General features: G+C 32.9%; 1 protein-coding gene across 2 annotated transcripts; it reads right to left on the bottom strand.

The window, feature by feature from the left end:
- Positions 1-1,124: 1,124 nt before the first annotated feature.
- On the bottom strand, positions 1,125-20,195 carry LOC141461763 (epidermal growth factor receptor kinase substrate 8-like protein 2). 2 transcript variants are annotated; one of them, XM_074143070.1, is made up of 16 exons: positions 19,898-20,195; positions 17,764-17,820; positions 17,459-17,670; positions 17,239-17,385; positions 15,882-16,059; positions 12,669-12,864; positions 12,444-12,564; positions 12,077-12,312; positions 11,163-11,352; positions 9,403-9,551; positions 9,025-9,289; positions 8,170-8,319; positions 7,950-8,088; positions 3,243-3,408; positions 1,420-1,555; positions 1,125-1,329 (listed from the first exon to the last, which is right to left on the bottom strand). In XM_074143070.1, exons 2-16 carry the CDS (start codon positions 17,807-17,809, stop codon positions 1,246-1,248), a joined length of 2,415 nt encoding a protein of 804 aa, XP_073999171.1. In that variant the 5' UTR covers positions 17,810-17,820; positions 19,898-20,195; the 3' UTR covers positions 1,125-1,245. The 2 variants fall into 2 exon arrangements, with proteins under 2 accessions (XP_073999171.1, XP_073999172.1); XM_074143071.1 differs by having other exon boundaries at positions 19,796-19,922.
- Between the last annotated feature and the right edge of the window lie 2,027 nt (positions 20,196-22,222).

Here is a 22,222-nt window from a genome sequence, read left to right as displayed (position 1 = left end):
ATAGTTAAACTGAAAACTTGTCGAAATCTCTAAGTATATTCATGCAATTAAAATGAAATAGATTGAGTGTTAGTACTAATATTGTATCTGTCAATATATGACTGGGCTCATCATTTTTTTTATAGTCTAAGAGCTTAATGAAAGAGGGCAAAGTGATAAGTTCCCGGCCGATCAGTGAAAGACTGTTAATACAAAAATGTTTTTATTTTTCTACCTAAACCGCTTTTAGTTCAATGAACTTAGTCCAGCTTCTTTTTTTTAATGAACAGATTCAATCCCTGAAGAGCGATCCTAGAAGGTGAGCAAGGATCCACGTATGCTGTCATCTCTTCATTTGACTCAAAACGTTTTCCATCCATAAAAGTTTATTTAGATTTAGGAACAGAGAATGCAAAATCAACTAAGCAGAGTGAATGTTCCAAAAAAGTGTCCTGAATCCCTGTTTTTCCAAATTCAGTGCACCTTTATCTGCAAGTGCATTGTCCTGAGGATTTTTTCTGCCAATCAGCCTTCTTCTCAGAATTTGTTTCACTCACTTGATCTCCCTTAGTATTCACCATTTGTTTAACTTTTGTAAGCAAGTTAATCAATAAAAAAAAACTTTTTGAATTTCTTTAATTGCTGTTTCGTATATGGCATGTTGTGGCGAACCCGCGTTTCATTCATAACATTTAATTCCTGATGTAAAATGTATGTACTCTTTTTATAATATGCCTACGGTATCAGCAAACTCTGTACTGCTTCTCGATATTTTAATTTTGTAATTGGACTGCATTGAGACAAATGTCCAATTATTGAATTGAAACCTAGAGTTTCATCCATTTGTGTCTAAGATATTATTTTTGTTCCTAAGAAAATGATTAAAAAAAAGTCAGTAAACACTGTGTAATGAATAGAATTCTACAGTGGATGAATTAAATTTTTAAAAATTTGCTTATTTTTTTTCTCTTAACCCATAGCAGAACTAAAAAGAAAATACCAGACTAAATTTACAGAACTGATATGTAAAGGTACATTAGAAATTTTAGATTACGCAGAAAGTAAAGTATTTGGCGAATTTAGAACCCAACCAATGACCAAAAAAATACGTGAATTTAAAATTATTTGAGGTAAACATACGGATCTTTATACTGATTTATACTTTAATGTGGTTTAATTTATACGCATTACACAGTAAACAAGTAAAAATGAAAAATAATTTATGTCAATTAAGTAATATAAGTAATAAGTATTCTTTGCGAGAATTTATGTTAAATTAGAAGCAGCTTCTGTTCTGATTCGAGCTTTAGCCAGTTTCTCTTTGAGCTCTGTAAATCTTGAGGTTTTGTACTAGAAATAAAGCAAACAAACTTATAAAAATCAAGATTTAACATATAAGAACTTCAACAAATTTGAGTGGATATGTGCATTCTTACTTACTCCTGATTTGTTTTTCTGCAGCAAAAGTAGATTGTATAACCTCTTCCCATCTTTTTCACCACACAATGATTCCAATTGTTCAAGATTTAATTTAAAAAGTTCTTTACCACTAAGTCCACCCATTGTTTGTTGTATTCTGGAAATAAAAGAAAAAATTGTTAAAGGTTATATTATTGATATAATTTTTACAGTAGATGAGACTCATAGTAGAATTTCTTCAGATTTATGAAGGTAATACTATACAAAACATCCACAGTCGGCAGGTATCAACTTTCCTTTTCAGATTTTTGCATTTTATGCAATCATTATACAAAAAATTAAGTTAAAAGACATCTATCTCCTTCAGTAAATATGCAACGACTTTTCGTCATATCAGGATTTACTTATTAATGACCGCAGAGCGAGGGAAGGGATTTGTGATACAGATTTGCAATCAGATTCCCTTTGGGAGCGTAGGTTCGGGTCCTACCGACTGCGCCATGTGATACTAGGTACTACACAATAACTAGACTTGATAAGAACTGCTTTAGTTATTACGTATATAGCTAAGTACATAGTAAGGTGGGGGTAACCCTTCCATTTCCTAGGGTAGGGGTAACCCTTACAGGATTAGCTATGCGGTTAGCGTATTGGATTCCCACGCGGAGATCCCGGGTACGAAGCCAGCTGCTAGGCCTTAGATTTTCTCTTTCTAATAACTTCTTACAGCTCACGGTCCGGAGATGGACAGTGTTGTTTGTAATAAGAGAACACTGTCAGAGGCCGCCAGTACCCTGAAAAAAGCTCCGGGTGCCAATAACCTCAGATGTTGATGCGCTAATCATAAAACAAAAAAATTGACCCCAGAAAATTATTCAATTTGAATTGTAGCAGCAACTTTATTAAGTAAATAATGGACATACTTTCTGTTTGTTATTAATATTATTATTGGTACTAACTTTCTAGTTATCTGTTATTGTTACAAACTATTTTTTTCTTTGCTTTTCTCTTTAAGAGTTTTTAGTTCTTTGCCACTTTTTAGTTGGTTGTGTTTGACTTAGTAATTCTTTTTTTTAGTTCAGGATTTTTGTAACCCAGAACCAATGCTTTCTACAAAATGTACTTTCTAAAGACATAAATGAATTGATTAGAAACTAAATATTTCTGCACACATTTCGTCCACAAAGTTATTGCAGATTTGCATTTGTGAAATTAGTGGTTCGATAAGGTAGCACGTACCGAAGTTAGGGTATGAAGAGAATCATTTTAAAAAGCACTATCAGCTAGCTTCTAGCGACTTTTTCTACTAATGTCTGATTATTTCAGACCAGAAAAGTGATGTTACACAAATAGCAAATTGTTCACTCATAAATTATCCCTTAAGTTTCAACTTTCGTTCACAATTAAAAAAATAAGATACAAATATAGTGTGTTTGTAGTGATGTCTAGCGTTCTTGGAAAAGTTTGCCTCTGATCTAGAAATATTCTAAGAGAATATTTCGTCGTTCAGCACTTAAAATACTCAAGATTATAAATTTTCTCAGAATGGTGGTATCACAGAATAGGAGAATAAGAGAAATCTTTTCCATTTCTCCATAGAATCTGAAAGATTATCGATAGTTCTACACCCACCGTCTCCAATTCCCCAACACTAATTCACTAAGCTAAGATTGATTTACAGTTCTGAAGACTAAAGAACGACTGATAACAATTAGTTCTGAACGACTAATAGCTGTCACAGTTAACTTATTAAACAGCATCAATGGAGCCCGCAAATTTTATTTTTGATGAAACTTTTTAAGTTTACTCTGCCTATAATTATGAACAGTTTCTGCATAATTTACCTAGAATCAAAAGCTTTTTCATGCAGCCACAGTTGAACTTCAGAAGGACTTGCTTCACTGTCAATGTACACAGCCGGAGTTCTTTTGATTTCCAATGTATTTCTATTTTGAAATAAGCTTAGTGCATGTTTTAATTCGGCTACCATTCTATTTTGGTCAGACGAATCTGTAAGAAAAGAAATTATTTGAACAAAATTTGTAACAATTTCGTCCATTACTACTTTAAGAAATAATTAAGAAATTCATGCAATTTATAATTTCAAATAAGGATAACCTCAAGTTCCTAGAAAGTAATATGCACTGAAGTATAAATGAAACTTTGTTAATTCACTTACTTTTCAGAAGTCAGTTTTATGATGATAAGATTAATAGAATTATGAAAAAATGAATTAGCCTAAAGCTTGGAATCCCATCAATGCTTAAGATGTTTCTTGAAAATTATGTAGAAGACGGAACAATAAATATTGTTCTAAAAACGCGCTAATAGCAAAACCCTTTAAAAAGTCAATTTTTCTAGGCAAAAGCTTCAGATAAAAGAGATACCTTACTGACATTTAGTGTGACATCTTTAATCAATATCGTTTTGTAGCCACTAGAAAAAAAATTGCAGAATACTGAAAAATCCATGTAGTGGCACATCGGTTTTAGACCTAAGAATCACATGCGGTGCTGGTGCCTAAACGGGATATCAAGTTTGAGATTTCTCGTATTTGCGTGTTTGAGTTATGCTCACCACACTTATAGACATATTCTCTTACATACGAGTACAAGCCAATTTCCAAAAATAACTTTTACGCGGTCCAGGGAATTCAAAACCTATAAACACCTCGAAAACTACACATAGAAAATCTGCAAATTTGTATGGTCAAAGGATACGTAGACTTAAAAATAGACCGTTCATTTTATAAAGGTAATTTCTTCTTTTATTTGAATATTTGGTTATGTCACATGTTTAGCTAATTCAGTTACACTGTTTTAACACTGAATGTTAAGACATTATTATTACATTTTTTTTTAATTCTGAATAATATTAACTATATAAAAAACTATTATATATATATATTCTTTATATAAAAATAAATATATATTTCACTTGATACATAAATATGAGAAATATGTAATTTTATTTGGGTTTCAACAAAATTATATATTTTATATACATTTTGAGCAGATTCTTTATATATTATTTACACCTTATAAAAACAAAGAAAGTTACTATTTAATTAGATGCGATGAATTATTGCCCAGTAAGTTTCTATTGTATTTGTTCAAAATAAAATAAAGAAATATAGTAAGTTAGAGACAGGCTAATATATTTTTACTTCATTATCTGAAGTAGATTTGAGAAAAGAAGAGAGAAGATTGAAAATAAATTTATCCATTCAATGTAAAATTTATAATTTTGGACATAACTTTTGGAAGTATTAGCACAGCAAGCTACAGTGGAATGATATTGGAATTAATTTTTTTTATTATTATTCATTTTTAATAAATGCATAAATTATTCTACAATATTAACTTTTGATTTTATTAGAAAGAAATGAGGGAGTCTTAAATGGATGCGACCTTCAGCAGGTGGTCTACACTGCTTCTGTTTGCAGTTAACCTTACACTCCTACCTAACAAACGAACTCTTACCACTTAGCCCCTTCAATTAATAATTAACAGTTGACAGTATAGCTAGAACAAAAAATATAGAGTGCCAACAAGAGACGCCTTATCTAAAACTGCATCAATTACTTCAGTTTTACGAAATTCTAAAGGGAGAAACACACGGTTCAATCCATGAAAAAATCACAAAATTGACTAGTAATCCGGGCTATTTCACAGTAGCAATACTAGATACGCGGCCGACGAAGTAAATTCAAATTGAAATTTCCGATAATCTAAATACCATGGGGTTTTGCATAAATAAACTATTCTGAGTATTATGGGTAAAGAGGGCAATGACAGGGTTCTTACATTGGGTTCACAAGAATTCCTATGGTAGAAACTCATCTATTCATCGATGTTCTAGACCCAAATCATATGCAAAAACTAACAACTGAACAGTTCAATTTAGGTAGTATCCAAAGAGAACCACCGCTAAGCTAAACAGTTTTTTGTAAGGCAACATAATCATAAGGGGAAAAAATGTTTTATACCGCCATAGTTGAAAACCTCTTCATACCACGTATAGTGGCAGCCTTGTTGAGAACTCTTGATAAAGGGAAAAAAATAGGATAAGCCAAGATTATTAAGAAAGGATTGTGATGAACTGCGAAGGCTGTGAAAAAGGAGAGAAAGAAAAATAAAAGGGCAAGGAAAAAGACATTAATTGGTAGGTACTAACTTAACAACTATTAAGAAAGGAGCTTGCTCCAAAACGGTACGCAAAAAAAACAAATTTTTTCAGCGAGCAATATTTCACAACACGGAAAGAGAAACCAAAAAAAATTAAAGAGAGAACAAAAAAGTAATTTTAGAGGGGAACTGAATTGGAAGAAAAAAGGAATCTATTATGCCACCTGTAAGACTTCAACATTCATTGTTTCAGGTATTTGTTAAAATATAAAATACAATAAATATGAATAACAAAAAATAATAATAATCGTAATAGAACAGTTAATAATATTATTCAAGACTAACATGGTGGACTCATTCAACTTTTCTTTAATTACACATATGTGATTTTAAGCATAAAAAAAATAACCACCATCCATCCAAAAGTAACTCTCAACAAAACAAACAAAAATTTACATAAAAAGACAAAACAAAAAACACATTATATACTGTTTCTTTTTTTCATAACAGACAAAAATTTTTCAGGCAACAGTTTACAAATAAACGGGAATGCTATTATAGTATTTGAAAAATATATTCAAATATATAATAAAATATTTTGACACTACGCCAATTATATTTCATTGAAACAAATAACCCTCATTTAATAAAAAACAAAAACAAAAATCAACAAATATCACCAAACCCTCCAAAAAGACATGTGTCTATTTTCAAGGAATGTAACTTTTTTTTTATGTTCATGTACATAACTTCAAGCACTACTTTGGAAATTGATCTTCGGTTTATTTTTAAACTTTACCGATTTCTGTTCAAAGATTAGGTGAATTTTCTTACTTCAGAGGTTACAATAATTTTAATGGCCAATTTTTAACTAGATTTAGTAGGGTCTTCTAACGAAAATGTATACTTGAAATATATATAAATATAATATAAAATACTATAATTTCCACAGAAATCCCAAACAAATTTCGCCATAAAAAAGTTTCAAACAAAAGTTACTTTATCATTAGGAACTGGATGTCCGAATTTGTTAATGTGGCAAAGTGGCGAGCGAGATGGCGAATAATTTTATGTACAGAATCCAGCAATCGGTTCAGTGTCAAGATCATTAAGCGCTGCATTTTAAGTTAAATTAACAATCTTTGTATCCATTTTAAAAAGTAAAAAACTTCAGGAACATTCTTTAGAGTTGTAATTTCTTGTTAACTTATTTTCGTTCGATTTGTGATTTCTTTAAATCACATAGCTTGCTTACTAAAGTTAACAGATATCTTCATTTACTGACGTAATTCTTTAGTGAAACGCTAAATTGAGATTCCCCAATTTTCTGCAATTGTGTAAAAGTAAAAGTGATAGGGCTTTGTAAGATAATGGCGAAAAAGGTGAAGAAAAACATATTAAAGTGAAGGTTCGCAAGCGCGATACGATTTGAGCCAAAACTTTGTATCGGGACGGTTTTCAAATCATCAAAGATTAGGATTTCGACGTTTCTTCGATTATTATTACTCAGTTCGTGAGCTATAATCACTTTTTTTCAGGGGGCCTCGAAACATGTATAACCGGTGTAAATTTAATTTTAAATTCGATAGTAATTCTACGAATGTAAAACTAATGAAATGCTCACAGTAATTTTAACTTAAAATACAAAATTATCCTTCACGCTTAAAATCTTTAAAATCATTATGAGAAGATACATTCCAAAGTGCTATTTACTAAAAATAGAAGAAAATTGACACATACCTCACATAAGACAATAAAACATTTAAAAAGAGCACTTTTACAGCTTTTATTAAACACCTCTTTTTATATATAAAAATATACAATATAAAAAAATAGATGGATATTAATTTTTCTTTATACTGATCTATTAACTGATGTGTTAATTTACATATCTCAGATTAAAAAAATCAGTAACTTTTTCTTTTTTGTGTGTGTGTTTTGTTTTTTAAAGATTAACAATACTGATTAGGTTAATATAAAAATTTATAAAATTTAAAATTAAAGAATAGTCTTTCATGTAAGCAATCAAATTTGTTCTTATGGCAAAAATGAAAAAAGTTCTCAGAAAATTGTTCCGAGATGCATCGTTAGAAGTTACAAGCTAATTATTATTTGTACAGAAGAAATAGTCCTAAGAAATGCAAAGCTCCGAATTGTTCTTGATTATTTTCCATTATCTTTTTACTAACATTTTGGGCAACAGACAAAACAAACCTCTCATGTTGATCTTTAATCCCGAACGTTGAAAGGAATCCCCAATTATTTTTACCTACAATCAGTATAAGTTAATCATAAAAAAAAAAAGAGTACACAAAAACAAAGTACATAAATGAAACATCAGCAGTTGTACTGGCACAACAAAATGGACGGACGATGAAGCGTGATGAATGGAATATCAGAAGTATCTAAATTCTCCCATCTTACCAAGCCGTTCTTTGCGAACCCAATCAGCTGGAGCTGGCGCTGGTTGGACTAAACTAGAAGGGGCGGGAGGAGGTACAGGTATTAGTCCTCCAGGTCCCACATTTCCTCGTCCCGATGCTGCACTTCTTTCTCGTTCATCCTATTCATTTGTAACAATAAATTATTTATCTCTATTATGAATATTTTAATTTCTCGTAAAAATTTTCAAATTCATACGTACTTGAGCTGAATAGTAGCCTCTTGAATACACCTGACTATTAAAAACATCTGTGGAGTCAGGTTGGTACGGTGTGACTATAGTATGGGGAACGTGGGCTACTTCGCCTCTACTGTTTCTTGCCTTCCACCATTTGCGAGAATCATCAAGAACCTGTACCACAAGTAAAATACATTTACTGGAATTTTCTTAGGTATGAAAGATTTTCTTCCAACTTGTGATTTTGACTGAGCTTTAGTTATCTTCAAAGTACGTGCAGAAACCTACACTAAAACTACATTAAATGGTCGTGTGATGCTTCCGTCCCATAATATCCGTAACATTACATTTTAATGCAAAAAATTTCCCTTTCATGAAAAGATTTTAAAATGCTAAAATGGCTTTATTACACACTAGTTTAAAATGTCAAAGGGATTTGGTATTATGCAAGTTATGCTTACTATGTTAAAGTTAACGGAAAGTTTAAAAGAAACCTCATTTTTAAGGGTCTATTGAACTTCACTTTCGATTACAAAATAGGAAAAAGTAAAATGATTAGTAAATTACTGTTGTACGACCAAAAGCTTGCCTTAATGAACTTATACTTCAAATACTGTATCTATAAGATGCAATCATTAAATTTGAAATATACGTGTATTTGGAATAAAATAAAAAAATAATAACAATAATGATTTGTGTAGTAGTTATGAATACAGTCCTGCAACTTTTCATTTGTTAGAAAAATTTTAATTGTTCAGCACGTGTTTCGCCACCGTGCATCACATCTAAGTAGGTAACTGGATATTAAGCCCGCTTAACAGAAAAGACAATTTCTTCTTGCTTAACTTTTAAAAAATTAAACAAATAAAGTAAATTTACCTGCAAATATTCCCCTCTAATGACAGATAACTCTTTGTCATTGTTAGCTGTTCTGGGATAAGTGACTTGAACAATCTTAGCTCCTGTTGCTCTTAATTCTTCCAACCACCTTGTCTGTCCTCTTTCCCATTTTTCTCCACCAAATGCCGCAGTACCATTGCCTCCCACAGCAAGACCACTCCTTTCTATTGAATCCACAGAGATATCAGAACGGGCTGGCGCAGGAGGACCGGCTTCAGACTCACCAGGACTCGCCGATTCAATCCTAATTACATTAGAGAATTTTTTTTTAAACAATTCAAAAAATCTGGAGTGATTACTCATCCATCTTCTAATTGCAATTCTCAAAATTACAACAGAATTTAGGCTTGCAAATACCTCTCATCCCTTGAATATCTGTCTGGCCTGTATGCTCGATCATAAGTGTAGCCCCTAGGTTCCGTCGGTGAAGGCACTTGTATCTCGTACTCTAAGTAATCACTGCTATAATGTGACTCTCCTCTCTCACGGCCATAATGCTCTTCGCCCTATTTAATAAGAATTTATTGGTACAAATAAAATAAAAAAACGTACACCACAGCTTTTAGATTTTTTACAACAAAAAATGAGATTTGCCACATATCGTGGTTATTTGGATGAAAGCAAGTGTTTGTAAACTGTTGAGTTTTGAATAAATTTGATACCATTATACATGCATTGCGAAAATGATCTCACCAAATATGTTTTAAACATACTACAGATATTCAATATATTACATTACATTAACATATTACAGATATATGATATACGCATTATACATATATACACTGTTACAAACAATTTCAAGTGATGGCTCTTATCTAAACAAATACTGCATTTGACATTGTAGCTTATAATTAGACTGAGTACAACATATATATTCAGCATCTTCAAATACTTAACAGAATTACAATTCTTATTAAAGTATATAATAATGATTATTACGTTACATAATATTACAATTATCAATATTTAAATATTTGGTATAATAATTTAAACTTCTATTTTATGTTATTTTTTATATTTTTGTTTATTTATTGATTTTATTATGTTTTATTTTCATTTTTTAATTTTCTTGTATGTACATCTTTAGGTACGCAACGATTTTTCCACATCCCGAAAACAACTGCGTTAGTCGGTAAGTGATTCTGCTGTTTAGCATTCCAATATAAGACCAAATTGAAGGAAAAAATTCCCTGGTCAACTTCCAGTAAAAGGAAAACACTCCATAGTTGCTCCCAAGTCTCGAAACTTCGTCAATGAGCCTACATATAAGACCTGTTTTCGGGTACTTTGCACAACTTTGGAAGCCGACATAGCCATTTCATCTTCTCTTTTAATGCCGACTATACCGATGTGTGTCCTCACACAGGAGAACGAAATCACATACCACTGCTTTAAGGACTATCTTTGCCTCATCACCTCAATCAGCGGAAAATGGTTCGTAACGTCCTGCATCGAGTCCAAGGTGATATGGCTTTGAGTAAATATTCGAATGATTTCTCCTTCAAGAACATTGACCTTTAACCACTCTAAAACCTTCAATATTGCCAACTGTTTCTCCTGGTTATTGGAACAACCAGCTTCCACACGATATCTTCCGATATTCACTTCCTCTCCCTGTAGATACACAAGTTGAAACAACATTAGTATCTTCCTTACTCCCTTCGGTGTATTCTTCCCAATTATTTAATTCATCAAAAACTAGTTTTATTGACGAAATATTGGAAGTGTTGCCACTTCTCGAAACCAATAGGTTTGTCCAATAAAGGTCCGTCCATTCCATCAAGCACTCCACTTGCATGAATAACTTCTATATCCAGGGCAGTGTTCTCTCTATAGATACACTCCATCATGATGAAAGGCTCCTATGTAAAGAAAGACTAAGGAAAGGAAGGACTCAAACCACTGAGCAAATCTCTTCCCTGGAGGTTTTAACAGTTAGCATTAATATTTACAAATGTGCAACCTTATTTTAAAATTACCGTTAAATTGAAAGATGTATAAAATCAAGCTCAGGTTCAAATTTGATTTGAAGTATAATTTAAAATGACCGCATTGATTTTAAGCATGTTGGCATGTTTTAAAAATAATATCAAAGAAAAAAAATCTATATCTACCTCATGATGATTACCACGGAGCTCATCTGAACGCTGTTTCGCAGCTGGTTGCGGAGATGCGTTAACAAGTGACGGATTTAGTGAAAGTTCTCTTCTTTCATCACCTATGTCATCTGTAACTGAATAATCTGGAGACCATCCATCCATGAACACTGGGCGGTATGGAGCTACCTTACCTTTCCACTGTTCTCTAAAATAGATTGAAAGAAGTTAACTCCTAATCACACAGCAAATAGACATTCAAAAGCATTTGGAAGAAAAGCAAAATCCAATCCTAAATCAGAATCTAGAGTAAAATCTGTATATGAACTATTTACAAGTTTAAAAACCTAATGACTAGTCCTTAATACAGACCAACGAATGAATTATTTGTTAATAATTAATCCAATAGACATAGACCGAAGTCCCTAACTCTAGGCTTAGTTATTAATTAACTCAATGACTTTTAAGTATGATAGTTAATATTAAGTGTGATGATGAATAAACAGTTAAAAGTACTGTATAAAGTACTATATCGTTTACTATTAGATGCTCGGTGCTCATTGAACAGCAGACGATACTTCTTTCCAAAACCAAGATCTGGCTGAGTATACGTCCAGCTAACGTTGAACAAACAGACTATGCCTCAACCCTGCCAAGCACAGTTTAATACCACTTAAAAATATGAGGCCAAGGCTGCAATACAGCCCTACACCAAGTGTTAATCAAATTAATATAAATGCTAAAGGTAATCATAGGCAGCAATATTATTAATTTTGTGCGGCAATGTGAGTACCCTTAAATGAATTTTTGTTCATTATTACTTGACACTTTAATTTCCAAAAAAAATGTGAACACCATAACTATTACAGTATGAATTCAAGTGTGTTCTTGAATAGTTGAATACAATATTTCTGATAAAATACTATGTTCACCTTGGAATAAGCCACGGATCTCCAAGTGAATGCCACAGCTCTGTCTCTTTGGATGTCACACAGTTGATGAGTAGATTGATTGCCTCTTGGGTAAGTAGCGGAGTAATAACTTTTGCTGGAAGATTAGCGGCATATTTGGTGTCATGGGAAGCATCAACAATAAGTGCAAGTGGTGTAAATAAAAAGTGAACTAATTCCGGAGCGTTTGGGTCATGTATGTGATGTTTCAATTTTGCCTAAGTAATCAAACATTAAAACAGATTTGAATATTCTATTTATGAAAAACTGTAAAGGATTTAACAATATATATACATATAAATATTTAAATATTCAACTGTAAATAATAAAAATTAGTGGGAAAACTCACCAGAAGAATAAAGGAAAGCTTGAATTTCTGAAATATATCAATGAATTCCAACTCAGGAGGAGGTTTAGCTCTCATTGTTAAAAGGCCGTCTCCCATATCTTTTTTCTTTGACTTCCGATTTCTGGTAACAATAAAATTACATTTATTTTAATGAATGTTTAATGATTTCTTATCTAAGAATACTTATAAATTACTACACATCCTATACCATCTGCTATGTCTTACTTTTTCCTACGTTCAAGTTCTCTGGAAGCAGCTGCTGAATGTTGCAGTCGAGCAATAAACTTCTCAATGTCATCGAAACAATGATTAAGTGTGGTCACATCGCGTCCATACTTCTCACTGGACGTAGAGCTGGCTTCGTCATCATGGACGGAGGCTATTACTTCCGGTCCACCTCCACTAACACGATTCTCACATTCTATTCCCAAGTTAACATTAAATTTTAACATATTATTTATCTGACAAGTGAAAGAGTAATTATTTTTAGAGTTTGTGCTTTCCCATTATCCAGCCAAAAACAAAAAAATGTCTGGTAAACTTTTTTGAAGATTTATAATATCTTGCTTATTTATAATATATGTTTATTTAAATAATGAAAACAATCTGGCAACAATAAAATATAAAATACAAAATAAAGAAGTACTTGTAAAGAAAATAATGATGATTAAAACTATTGTACTTCTAAAAGACAGCAACCAAGGCTAAAAGCCATTGGTGGGTTTAAAGATATAACGTTTATTAAAAAGGTAGATGTACATCTCGAAACTAGTACGTTTTCAGCAGAGAAATATCTGGCTGGATTAACGCAATAAAAAAATATAAGTTTATTGTTGAAGGAAATTAAAAACCGTGTGAGTTTGATTATATAGTAAAAATATGAGCGCTAGTCTTTTTGCAGTAACTACACACTATGAATCAAGTCGTATGCCGTAATACAGGGTGTACACGAAGGAGTGGACGAAACTTCAGGAGATGATTCTGGGCATCATTTGCAACAAAGAAAAAATCTATGTAAACTATGGTTCCATTCCGATCATATACTTAATACATTTTACAAGAGAGGGAGCTATGTTTTTTGCACCATCTTCGATTATCAAATGTTTTCTGGTACCGCATTAAATTAAATTGGCTCTTTAACTAAATGAATATTAAAATTTCGTGCGAAACTCCATCCTTTATTGCAAATGCTTATAGTTGTCAAGTAAAACTTTCTTCCAACTAAATTACTATTGAATATTTACTTCCTTCAGTTTTATTATACTAATGATAAATATTAATTAGAATGACGAACTACTCTCCAGATTGTCCTTGAAATGTCACTGGTGAACAATCTGTAACACAATTTCTGTTGAGTTTCATTTTTAAGCTGTTTTATAGTTAATTAGACATGATGTTTTCAAAACTGTAGTTATTTTTTTCTACCACGTCAAGTTTTTTCACTACACCTTATGAGAATGTGACCGTTCTCCGCGGAATCTAGCTTGTAACATAAGAAGCACTATTGCTCTCCTATTGGCTTCAAACAAATACATTGACACAAACCTTTTCCTTATCTACCTCTGCTAGTTCACGCGGAAAGTGCTTAAACAGCCCCAATTCGTTTTGTTTTATATTTACCATTCCCATTCAAAGGCCTAACATCAGTACATTTGTCAGGCAAGCCTGTTTTGCCTATTTTAAAGTGAAAATTGGTGATCCCCTCACAAAGTGTGTAAGCAGTGTGTTGAGAGTTTACCGATGTGGGCCAAGGGAACACGTCATAAACTTTCATTTGGTGTACCTATGATTTGACGAGAGCCCAGTGTTCATTCAATTGATTGTTACTTTTATATAGTGAAAACGTCAGAAAATAACAAGCAAAACAAATGTAATTAGAGTATCCTAGTTTACTTGCTTGAAAAGGGAGCTGAAGTATCCTTTCTTCGAACTAGAGAAAGTGCGTTTCTACAATACTTTTGACGTGATGATGGATTTGTGTATTGCCGTAACGTACATGGTTTAATGGAGAGTTGGGAATTTCCGCCTATAACGCGAATGAATGGCGACTGATTATCGATAGCTCAAAGCGGTGTTTGAAGTTTGTTCTCCTCCACAATGGAAATTTGTTTGGTTCAGTCCTGATAGGCCAATCAGTTCGTTTGAGTGAAGAATGTGAAGACATAAAGAGAGTCATTGATTTGTTGCAATATTACATGTATCAATGGATCATTAGTGTTGACCTTAAAATGGTTTGCTTCTTGGCCAGCAACGCAGATATACCAAGTATCCCTGCTTTTTGTGAATGTGTGACTGTAGAGCGAGGTGAGAAGCATTGGGTGCAGTCGAATTGGCCGCCAAGATCTGACCTGAAACCTGGTGATCCAAACATTCTCAACAGTCACTTGTCGACAAAAAGAACAGTATATTTCCACCTCTGCATATAAAATTGGGTTGCATGAAGCAATTCGTTAAAGCTTTGCCAATTGAAGGGGACTGTTTTAAATATATCATTTCGGCATTTCCTAGCCTGCCATTTGAAAAGATAAAGGCCGGTGTTTTTGATGGTCCACAGATTCGGCAGCTTTTTAAAGATGAACATTTCATCGGGACAATGTCAGAAATTCAAAAGATTGTTTGGTTGGCATTCAAAAACATTGTTAAAGACTTTCTTGGAAATAAACGAGCACAGAATCACGCCGAAATTGTCCAGCAACTCTTGGAGAGCTTCAAACTGCTAGGCTGCAACATAAGGGATAACATTGCATTTTTTACATAGCCATCTAGCTAAGTTCCCGGAAAATCTCGGTGCAGTAAGTGATGAGCAGGGTGAGCGATTCCACCAAGATTTGAAGATCATGGAGGTACGGGATCAAGGTAGATATGATGGCTGACTACTGTTGATGCATCAAGCGAGAATGTCCACAGATTAAACACTAAAGAAAAAGCTATAAGCGAAAATTTTTACCTCAATATGTGTAAATACCGTTCGATAAAGAAACAACATTTGTATGATCACAATTTAACTTGCAATATTTAATTTAAGTAAATTTAACTTGCAATAATAATAGCCTTTGCATGAATAAAATGATTTTTTGCAAACAGTACATTTAGTAAGCTTTTACTTTATTTTCCTTTATATCCACAATTCGTATGACTTTTGAGGGTATCCTATAGCTTAAAAAGTTGACGTGATAGACGAAAACTGAGGTTATTTTTGGATTCAGAGGCCAAAAGTTAGTTGAAAAGAAGTCACAGATTTAAGCCAATGAAATTGCTGTTCCCCAGTGATATTTTTCAGAATACTTCAAAAGAAACAGTCAGGTCTTTATTACTTGTTGAATATTACTTAAAATCTGTACACGCAATGGATACTTTTACTGTCAGTGAGTTGCTGTAAAAGTATGAATTTATAGTTGCAGAATAAATGTGTTTAATAATATAATGAGTGTGACTTACGTGAAACAGCATTAAAGACAGAAACCTGTTCTCTGACAGAGACACCATTCAGAGGAGGGTCCGGTGGAGGTGTGGGCGGAGGTGGTGGAATGTGTCCTCCAGACCGACTACCAAGTGGCTTTCCCAATCTCAAATGTTTCAAATCTTCAACTAACTCTTGAGCAGAAATCATTTGGCACTGCAACAAGCCATCCAAGTTACCCGTTTGTAGAATCTTATAGATGTATGGATGATTTACCTTCACGAATTGATCCGTTCTCAGCATATGATTTAAAAATTGCATCACAAGCCAAATCAATCAATAAAAAACCTGATGGTGAAAAACTTCGTCCTACCACAAAATTTAAAATTATGACTGACAAATTTTCATTGAATTTTAATGAAGGTTCAATACGACCTCTTAACCAAATGGTTTGGGCCAGCCTTAAATTTCATGTTCCAGATAGAGACTGGATGAAACCTAGAAGTTTCGTACAATCGATTTGTCTGGAAAAGTATTGAATAAAGGTAAACAGTTTAAAAAAGGGATTAGCTCAGTGGTTAGTGTGCTGGATTCGCACGCGGAGATCCCGCGTTCTAAGCCAACTGGCCTTTATTAGATTTCCTCTTTCCAAAAAGCTTCTTACAGCTTACTTTTTCAGTAACAGACAGTGCTGTCTGTAATGAGAGAACACTGTCCGAAATCTAGCAGCAACAAACTTCTAGGTTGCATCCAGCAAAAAAAAAAGCCGTTGTAATATCAACTTTAGGGAAGATATTTGAAGCCATTTTCGAGAAAATCCAAACAGAAACTTGGGCTATAAAGTTGTTAACAGATTTTCTACAAAAATAAAGTTTTAGCAAGGCTTTTAAAATATCTTTTAATATTATGGAGGCTTCACAACCACACACTATTTAAATTAATTGGATGCTCTTGGTTGTATTCCTGTAGAAAAATTTATCTATACTATTAAAATCTTACAAATAAAAATGGGATGTCTTTCTATGTACACTTACTGCAAGAAGTTCAAAGAAAATCATTACAGCCGATACCACAGTATCAGAATTCTGGAACCGAAACAGTTACCTCTGTGAGAGTTACTGATGTCCCAGCTCCAAAGTACATTCGACTTATATGTTGGTATGCGCCAATTACTGACGTTTTGACTAACCTACTGGCATTCGTGAAGCGAACAGAACTTACATCGCAATGATTTTATTAAGCCACTCACTAATCTCTTTTTTCGAATTGATAAAAATTTAATTATTTCTGGTGAAAACATCATTTCGAAAATTTGTCTCGGCTACAAAAATAACTTTTACTAGCAGTAAGAGAAAGTAATCCTCAAGTAATGGAATCAAAATTGAAAACAATCACCTGAAAGATATGCATTTCTGAATGAGAATTGGGACGGTCGTCGCCAACTATAAAGACCAAGATGTTATTGTATATTTCAATGGGGTCATGGCTTGTAAATGCTGTAGGCTCTTGGATCAAAGCTGCAGGAAACTTCTCCATCACATCCTAAGTGGAAAAAAATTACTTCAGTAATCAGATATTGAAAAATTAATTTTAAAAGAAGTATAATGAGACGGACTCCTGTTTCATTATCGATGATAAGCACTAAGTTTTTATCTAAACGCAGCTGCATTTTCTGTGACCATATTCCATTCGTCTTTTCAAGTTGCAGCAGCCTGCGCATGCCGTCTGCTGGATACACTATTCCTGTTTCCTTGGAGACTGTGAATGTTGCCAAGTGCTCCACGAGATATGTGGGACTCTCCTCCCTCTCGTGAATACCCTCACCTTCTGTAGAGAAAGTCATAATTCAACTGTTGTTTTGTACCATAGTGCCAAACAAAAATAATAATAATAAAATAAATTCATGAATACTAAACAAACCTGGAGAGTACCCATTAGAGTTCACACTACTCCTCTTGTAGGGCATTGTTTTTTCACCTGAAATAATAAAACCAGACATACAAATTGCAATAATATAACTGAACTCTTAATCAGGATAAACTTTAGGTAAATGGAAATCAATAAATAGCTCATTAATTCATTACAAGAGCTAGTGAGGGGGTGAGGAAATGATGCCAGAGATAAAAGAGAATGCATCTTCAATGTATATTACATATCGTTCTTCTCTAAGTGAAATTCATCTTAGAGAAAAGTATAGAATACTCGTTTCTGACCAATCTTTTCATCGACTTTTAATTGGATATGACAGAATGAATGACTCTAGAATACGATGTAAAGTAGCACCTGTATTTTGCCAAAGATGAGGATGAGTGTCCAAAAGAAACTAATCCGTTTAAACAGACGATTATGACCATTATGTGTACATAATGTCTAGAATAGCGTATCTGTGACGTTCTAAGCAAATATAACAGGCAAAAAAATAGCCTAGCCTGCCTCTTGTTATCTTTCTCTTAGAAAGCAATCAGAGTAACCGGAACACGTCACGTAACCACGTGCGGAAAATCTTAGAGGTTTTAGGATGAAAAAAAATAAATGGGTCACAGCATTAACGCGTAAAAACCAATAAGATGATTTCGGGTACAGAACATCATATGTCCTGCGCTACAATAGACCTTTGAGACCGTAAGAGAGTTAACCTCAAGATACTGTCTTTCAAGTTCAACTCAACGTTGAACCTCCAAGGAGGGCACAATATTAATGGCTGGGTTTAGATGTTTTCTCTAAGAGAATACGCTCTTACATAAGGAGAATCGCCTAATTTTGGTGTGTCATTAAGCTTCTGGTTAAAAAATTAAGTCTTGATTTACGGGTCCGTGTCCTAGATATAAATATATCATTTATATGGCGTTCATTGATTGTATTCATTCTCTCTCTCTCTCTCTCCACACACACACACACACACACACATATGATATATATGTTTAGGGAGAGAGAGATAGAGTGACAGAGGAAGAGAAATGCAATTAATGGATGCCTCATAAATGTCACTTTCATGATTTTCGAAATAATCATCATACACTTAAAAAAAAAAAACACTGAACATAGCAACAAAAAAAATACAATAAAGTACTGGATTTATGTATTTTTTTTCCACACGCATATGTATTTAAAAATAAAACATTTAATAAATCATGCTAGAGTAGAAGTAAACTTAGAAGGTATTATTTATTTACATATTGTAAGATATGTGCTTTGCGTCCTTGAGCTGGAATATACTGGTCTGAGTTTAGAAGATCATGATCATTATCATATTATCATCTACAGTTTTAACAGGGCTAAATTTCAAGTTTGAACTAGCCAGAAATAAATTACAAGATATGGTATCTCTATAAATCAATTAAAGTTATACTTATAAGCAGGAGAACTGATGTATTTTCAAGAACTCAATGAAATTAAACTTGCACACTAAGCATAAAAAAATATTTAAGTTTTTTCAGGAATAAGGTAAATAAAACGAAAAATTACGATTGGTCGAGATGGACTCTTCGCATTGCCATTTACAACATGTGGGATATTTGTTGAAGAGCAGAGAAAGCTGAAGCTCAATTATGTATTTCATTAATTGAGCTGATAAAAACTTCGGCCTTTTTATAAAAAAGGACCTATACCAAAACAGAGAAAAAATTAAATTGAATTTCAATCATTAGTTTTCACTGAATTTATGTACATAACTTATTTGTTTCTAAATGCATGGAAGGCTTATGTTAGATGAAAATGTGGTAATATGTTAGGTATATATTGGAAGGAAAATTAGCAGTTGTTAAAACTATAAATTGTCTTGATATTTAAAAGAACAAAAAAAAACATTGTATTAAATTAAATATCTGTTACAGTGAGCGATATATCAGACGTGTAGATAATCACAAAACTATATGACTGTTTGAACCAACTTCTAATTAAATATTATCATTAACTTATTATGTAAAAGGCTATTATAACTACAAATAGTCACCTAATTGTAAAAAAAAATATCCAAAAAAGAATTTTTTTCAAAAACTACAACACAAATCAGCTGGTGATAAAAATAAGCACTTCATCAGCAAATTGTTTTTACCTGTAAGACACTATGTACAATGCCATTTATAATGATCTTGACTTAAAATGAAACCAATTGTGAATTTAACAAAAAATTTGGACTAAATTTAGTAAAGTATAACCTGCGCACTTAATACTATGAAATTGGAACAAGATAGAAAACAAGAGGATGAACAGGTAACTTTCATTAACTTAGTGAAATGGCCAGTAGCGCTAGGTGTGTTGGGTTGGCCGCAGCAACGATATGATCACCTGGCCGCATCTCAGGAATTCCGAGCATTCACACATTAGTATTTCCAGCATGCCACAGCGCACCTCACGCATTGCTGCTTTATTGTTACCACTCATTTCATTAATAGGTTTCAATAAGATATGTAGTAATAATCCAAAATTATCATTTTGGATTATTTCAAAATATATCAGTAGTTTAAATTAATGAAAAATATCTTTTTCTACATTGGTCCTTGAGAATATAAATGAAGGCTGAGTTCCGCCTCTCGCTAAAATCTTTCATTAATCCCCTCTTCAACACTCAGCCATTTTTGCTTTTGCTATAACTTCACTTATCGAATAAACTGTTACCGTGGAGTGCAGTGCCATCGTCACAACGCATTAGCCAACTCCTTCCTACTTCCAAAAGCTAACGCGCAAATATGTATATAAATAGCATAAGAATTTAAATATCGTTGATCGAGTCAAGCATATTTTTTTTTTCCTTTACAATGAGGTATAATATTGAAGATGGTCAACTTTTATAACAGTCTTACTTTTAAAATAACTAGTTCGGTTTGCGGTATCCAACCTCTAAAACCTTTCACATCCTAACCCAGAATCGGCTATATTATATGACGAAGCGACGTGCAACTGCAAGGCGCGGCAAAAGTGGCATAATTTTTATTTAAAATAGGAACTTGTCCATCAATTTATTTATTCGCAACTGTACGATAAAAAAACGTTAGGATTTGTTGAAATCGTCACGTGACACGGACGCTTTAGTCGTCTGAATATGAATGGAATATTTGGCAAGATTTGACTTAAGAGCCCTTGGATCAAAGAAACAAGAAGTTGTAGAAGCTTTGATGATAAATTTTGTCAGATCGGATACAGAATAAATGGCTATGTCATTATGCAACGTATTGTTGGAGATACAATAAGTGATCCTACGAAGAATATTGGATATTAAAGATTTTATTGGATCAAGAGCGGACCCACATCTCTAGTGGTAGGTCCAAATTGGTCGCAGCAAAGTTTTTGTACAAATTTAGTTTATATCGTTTGTTGAAAAGTCTAGAGAGAATTGCAAGTTAATCGTTTTTTTCAAGTGTAACCCAAGAAAACGTAGACAAGCAGAATTAGGAAGCAAGATTTTTTTTTTATGTGTAAGGGTTATCGTCAAAAACTGCACAAAAGCTATAAAAGTGATTTGATTACACTTCTCTTTCTTCTTTTATTATACATATCGTGCCCATTTTTGTATTAAAGATAGATATTCTTAAAGGTCAGTAAATGATGGGAAACAAAAAATATTAATTTTGACAAGTTAAAAAATAACTTGATACTGACTGCTTGTTTAGAGACGAAAATTACGATTCACAGGCGAAGGATTTAAATGTCCCAATATGTATGATGCATCCATCCCTAATAGTCTGGGACAAAAATTATGATTTCACTGGTTACGTTCTTTTTTTAAAATTTCCTATCAATTCTCACTCATTAAACCAACATTTATATTATACCTGTTCAACCAACATTGCCTGAGTTGAAATACATAAATCCAAATATGTGTGATCAGGTGATGCTGGTGAATAGAGACATTATTCAGATTTCACTGACCACAAAATAAAATTCTATACAAAAAAAAAACAGCTAAGTATAAAATCTTACTTTTGTTACATTTTCTTGAGTAAGGAATGATGATGGAATTGAAGGACAAGACGTTGCCCTGGATCTAAGAGAGATTAGTACTTTCAAGGGAGTTCAAAGCCGCTGCCAGCACATAATGTTAGGTTCTGCAAATAATAAAATGCTTAGCCTCTTTAGCTAAAAGAAAGAATATGAAATAAACGCCGCTATTATTATTGTAAACGCTTTCGGCTTTTTAACTAGTTAAATTGTTTTATTTAAAGATAAAATTCCGAGAAAAATGAGCACTGATATCTATGATTTTGTATTGAGTTTCTAGCTAGGAACTATAATTCAGATTTCATAGGCTAATTAGTAATTCTCAATATTTTCACTTGTTGATATGCGACTGATTTATAATTCAGACAACGTGAAAAGTACAATCCTGCAGTGGAATTAATTATTTTTTATTTTATGGATATACAAAATGAAATACCTTGAA

Source organism: Rhodnius prolixus, unplaced genomic scaffold, assembly GCF_049639745.1.
Source record: "Rhodnius prolixus isolate KJV_2025 unplaced genomic scaffold, Rpr scaffold_12, whole genome shotgun sequence".
Taxonomy (NCBI): Eukaryota; Metazoa; Arthropoda; class Insecta; order Hemiptera; family Reduviidae; genus Rhodnius; species Rhodnius prolixus.
Note: the sequence above shows the minus strand (reverse complement) of the source record. Positions and strands in the feature narration are given on the sequence as shown.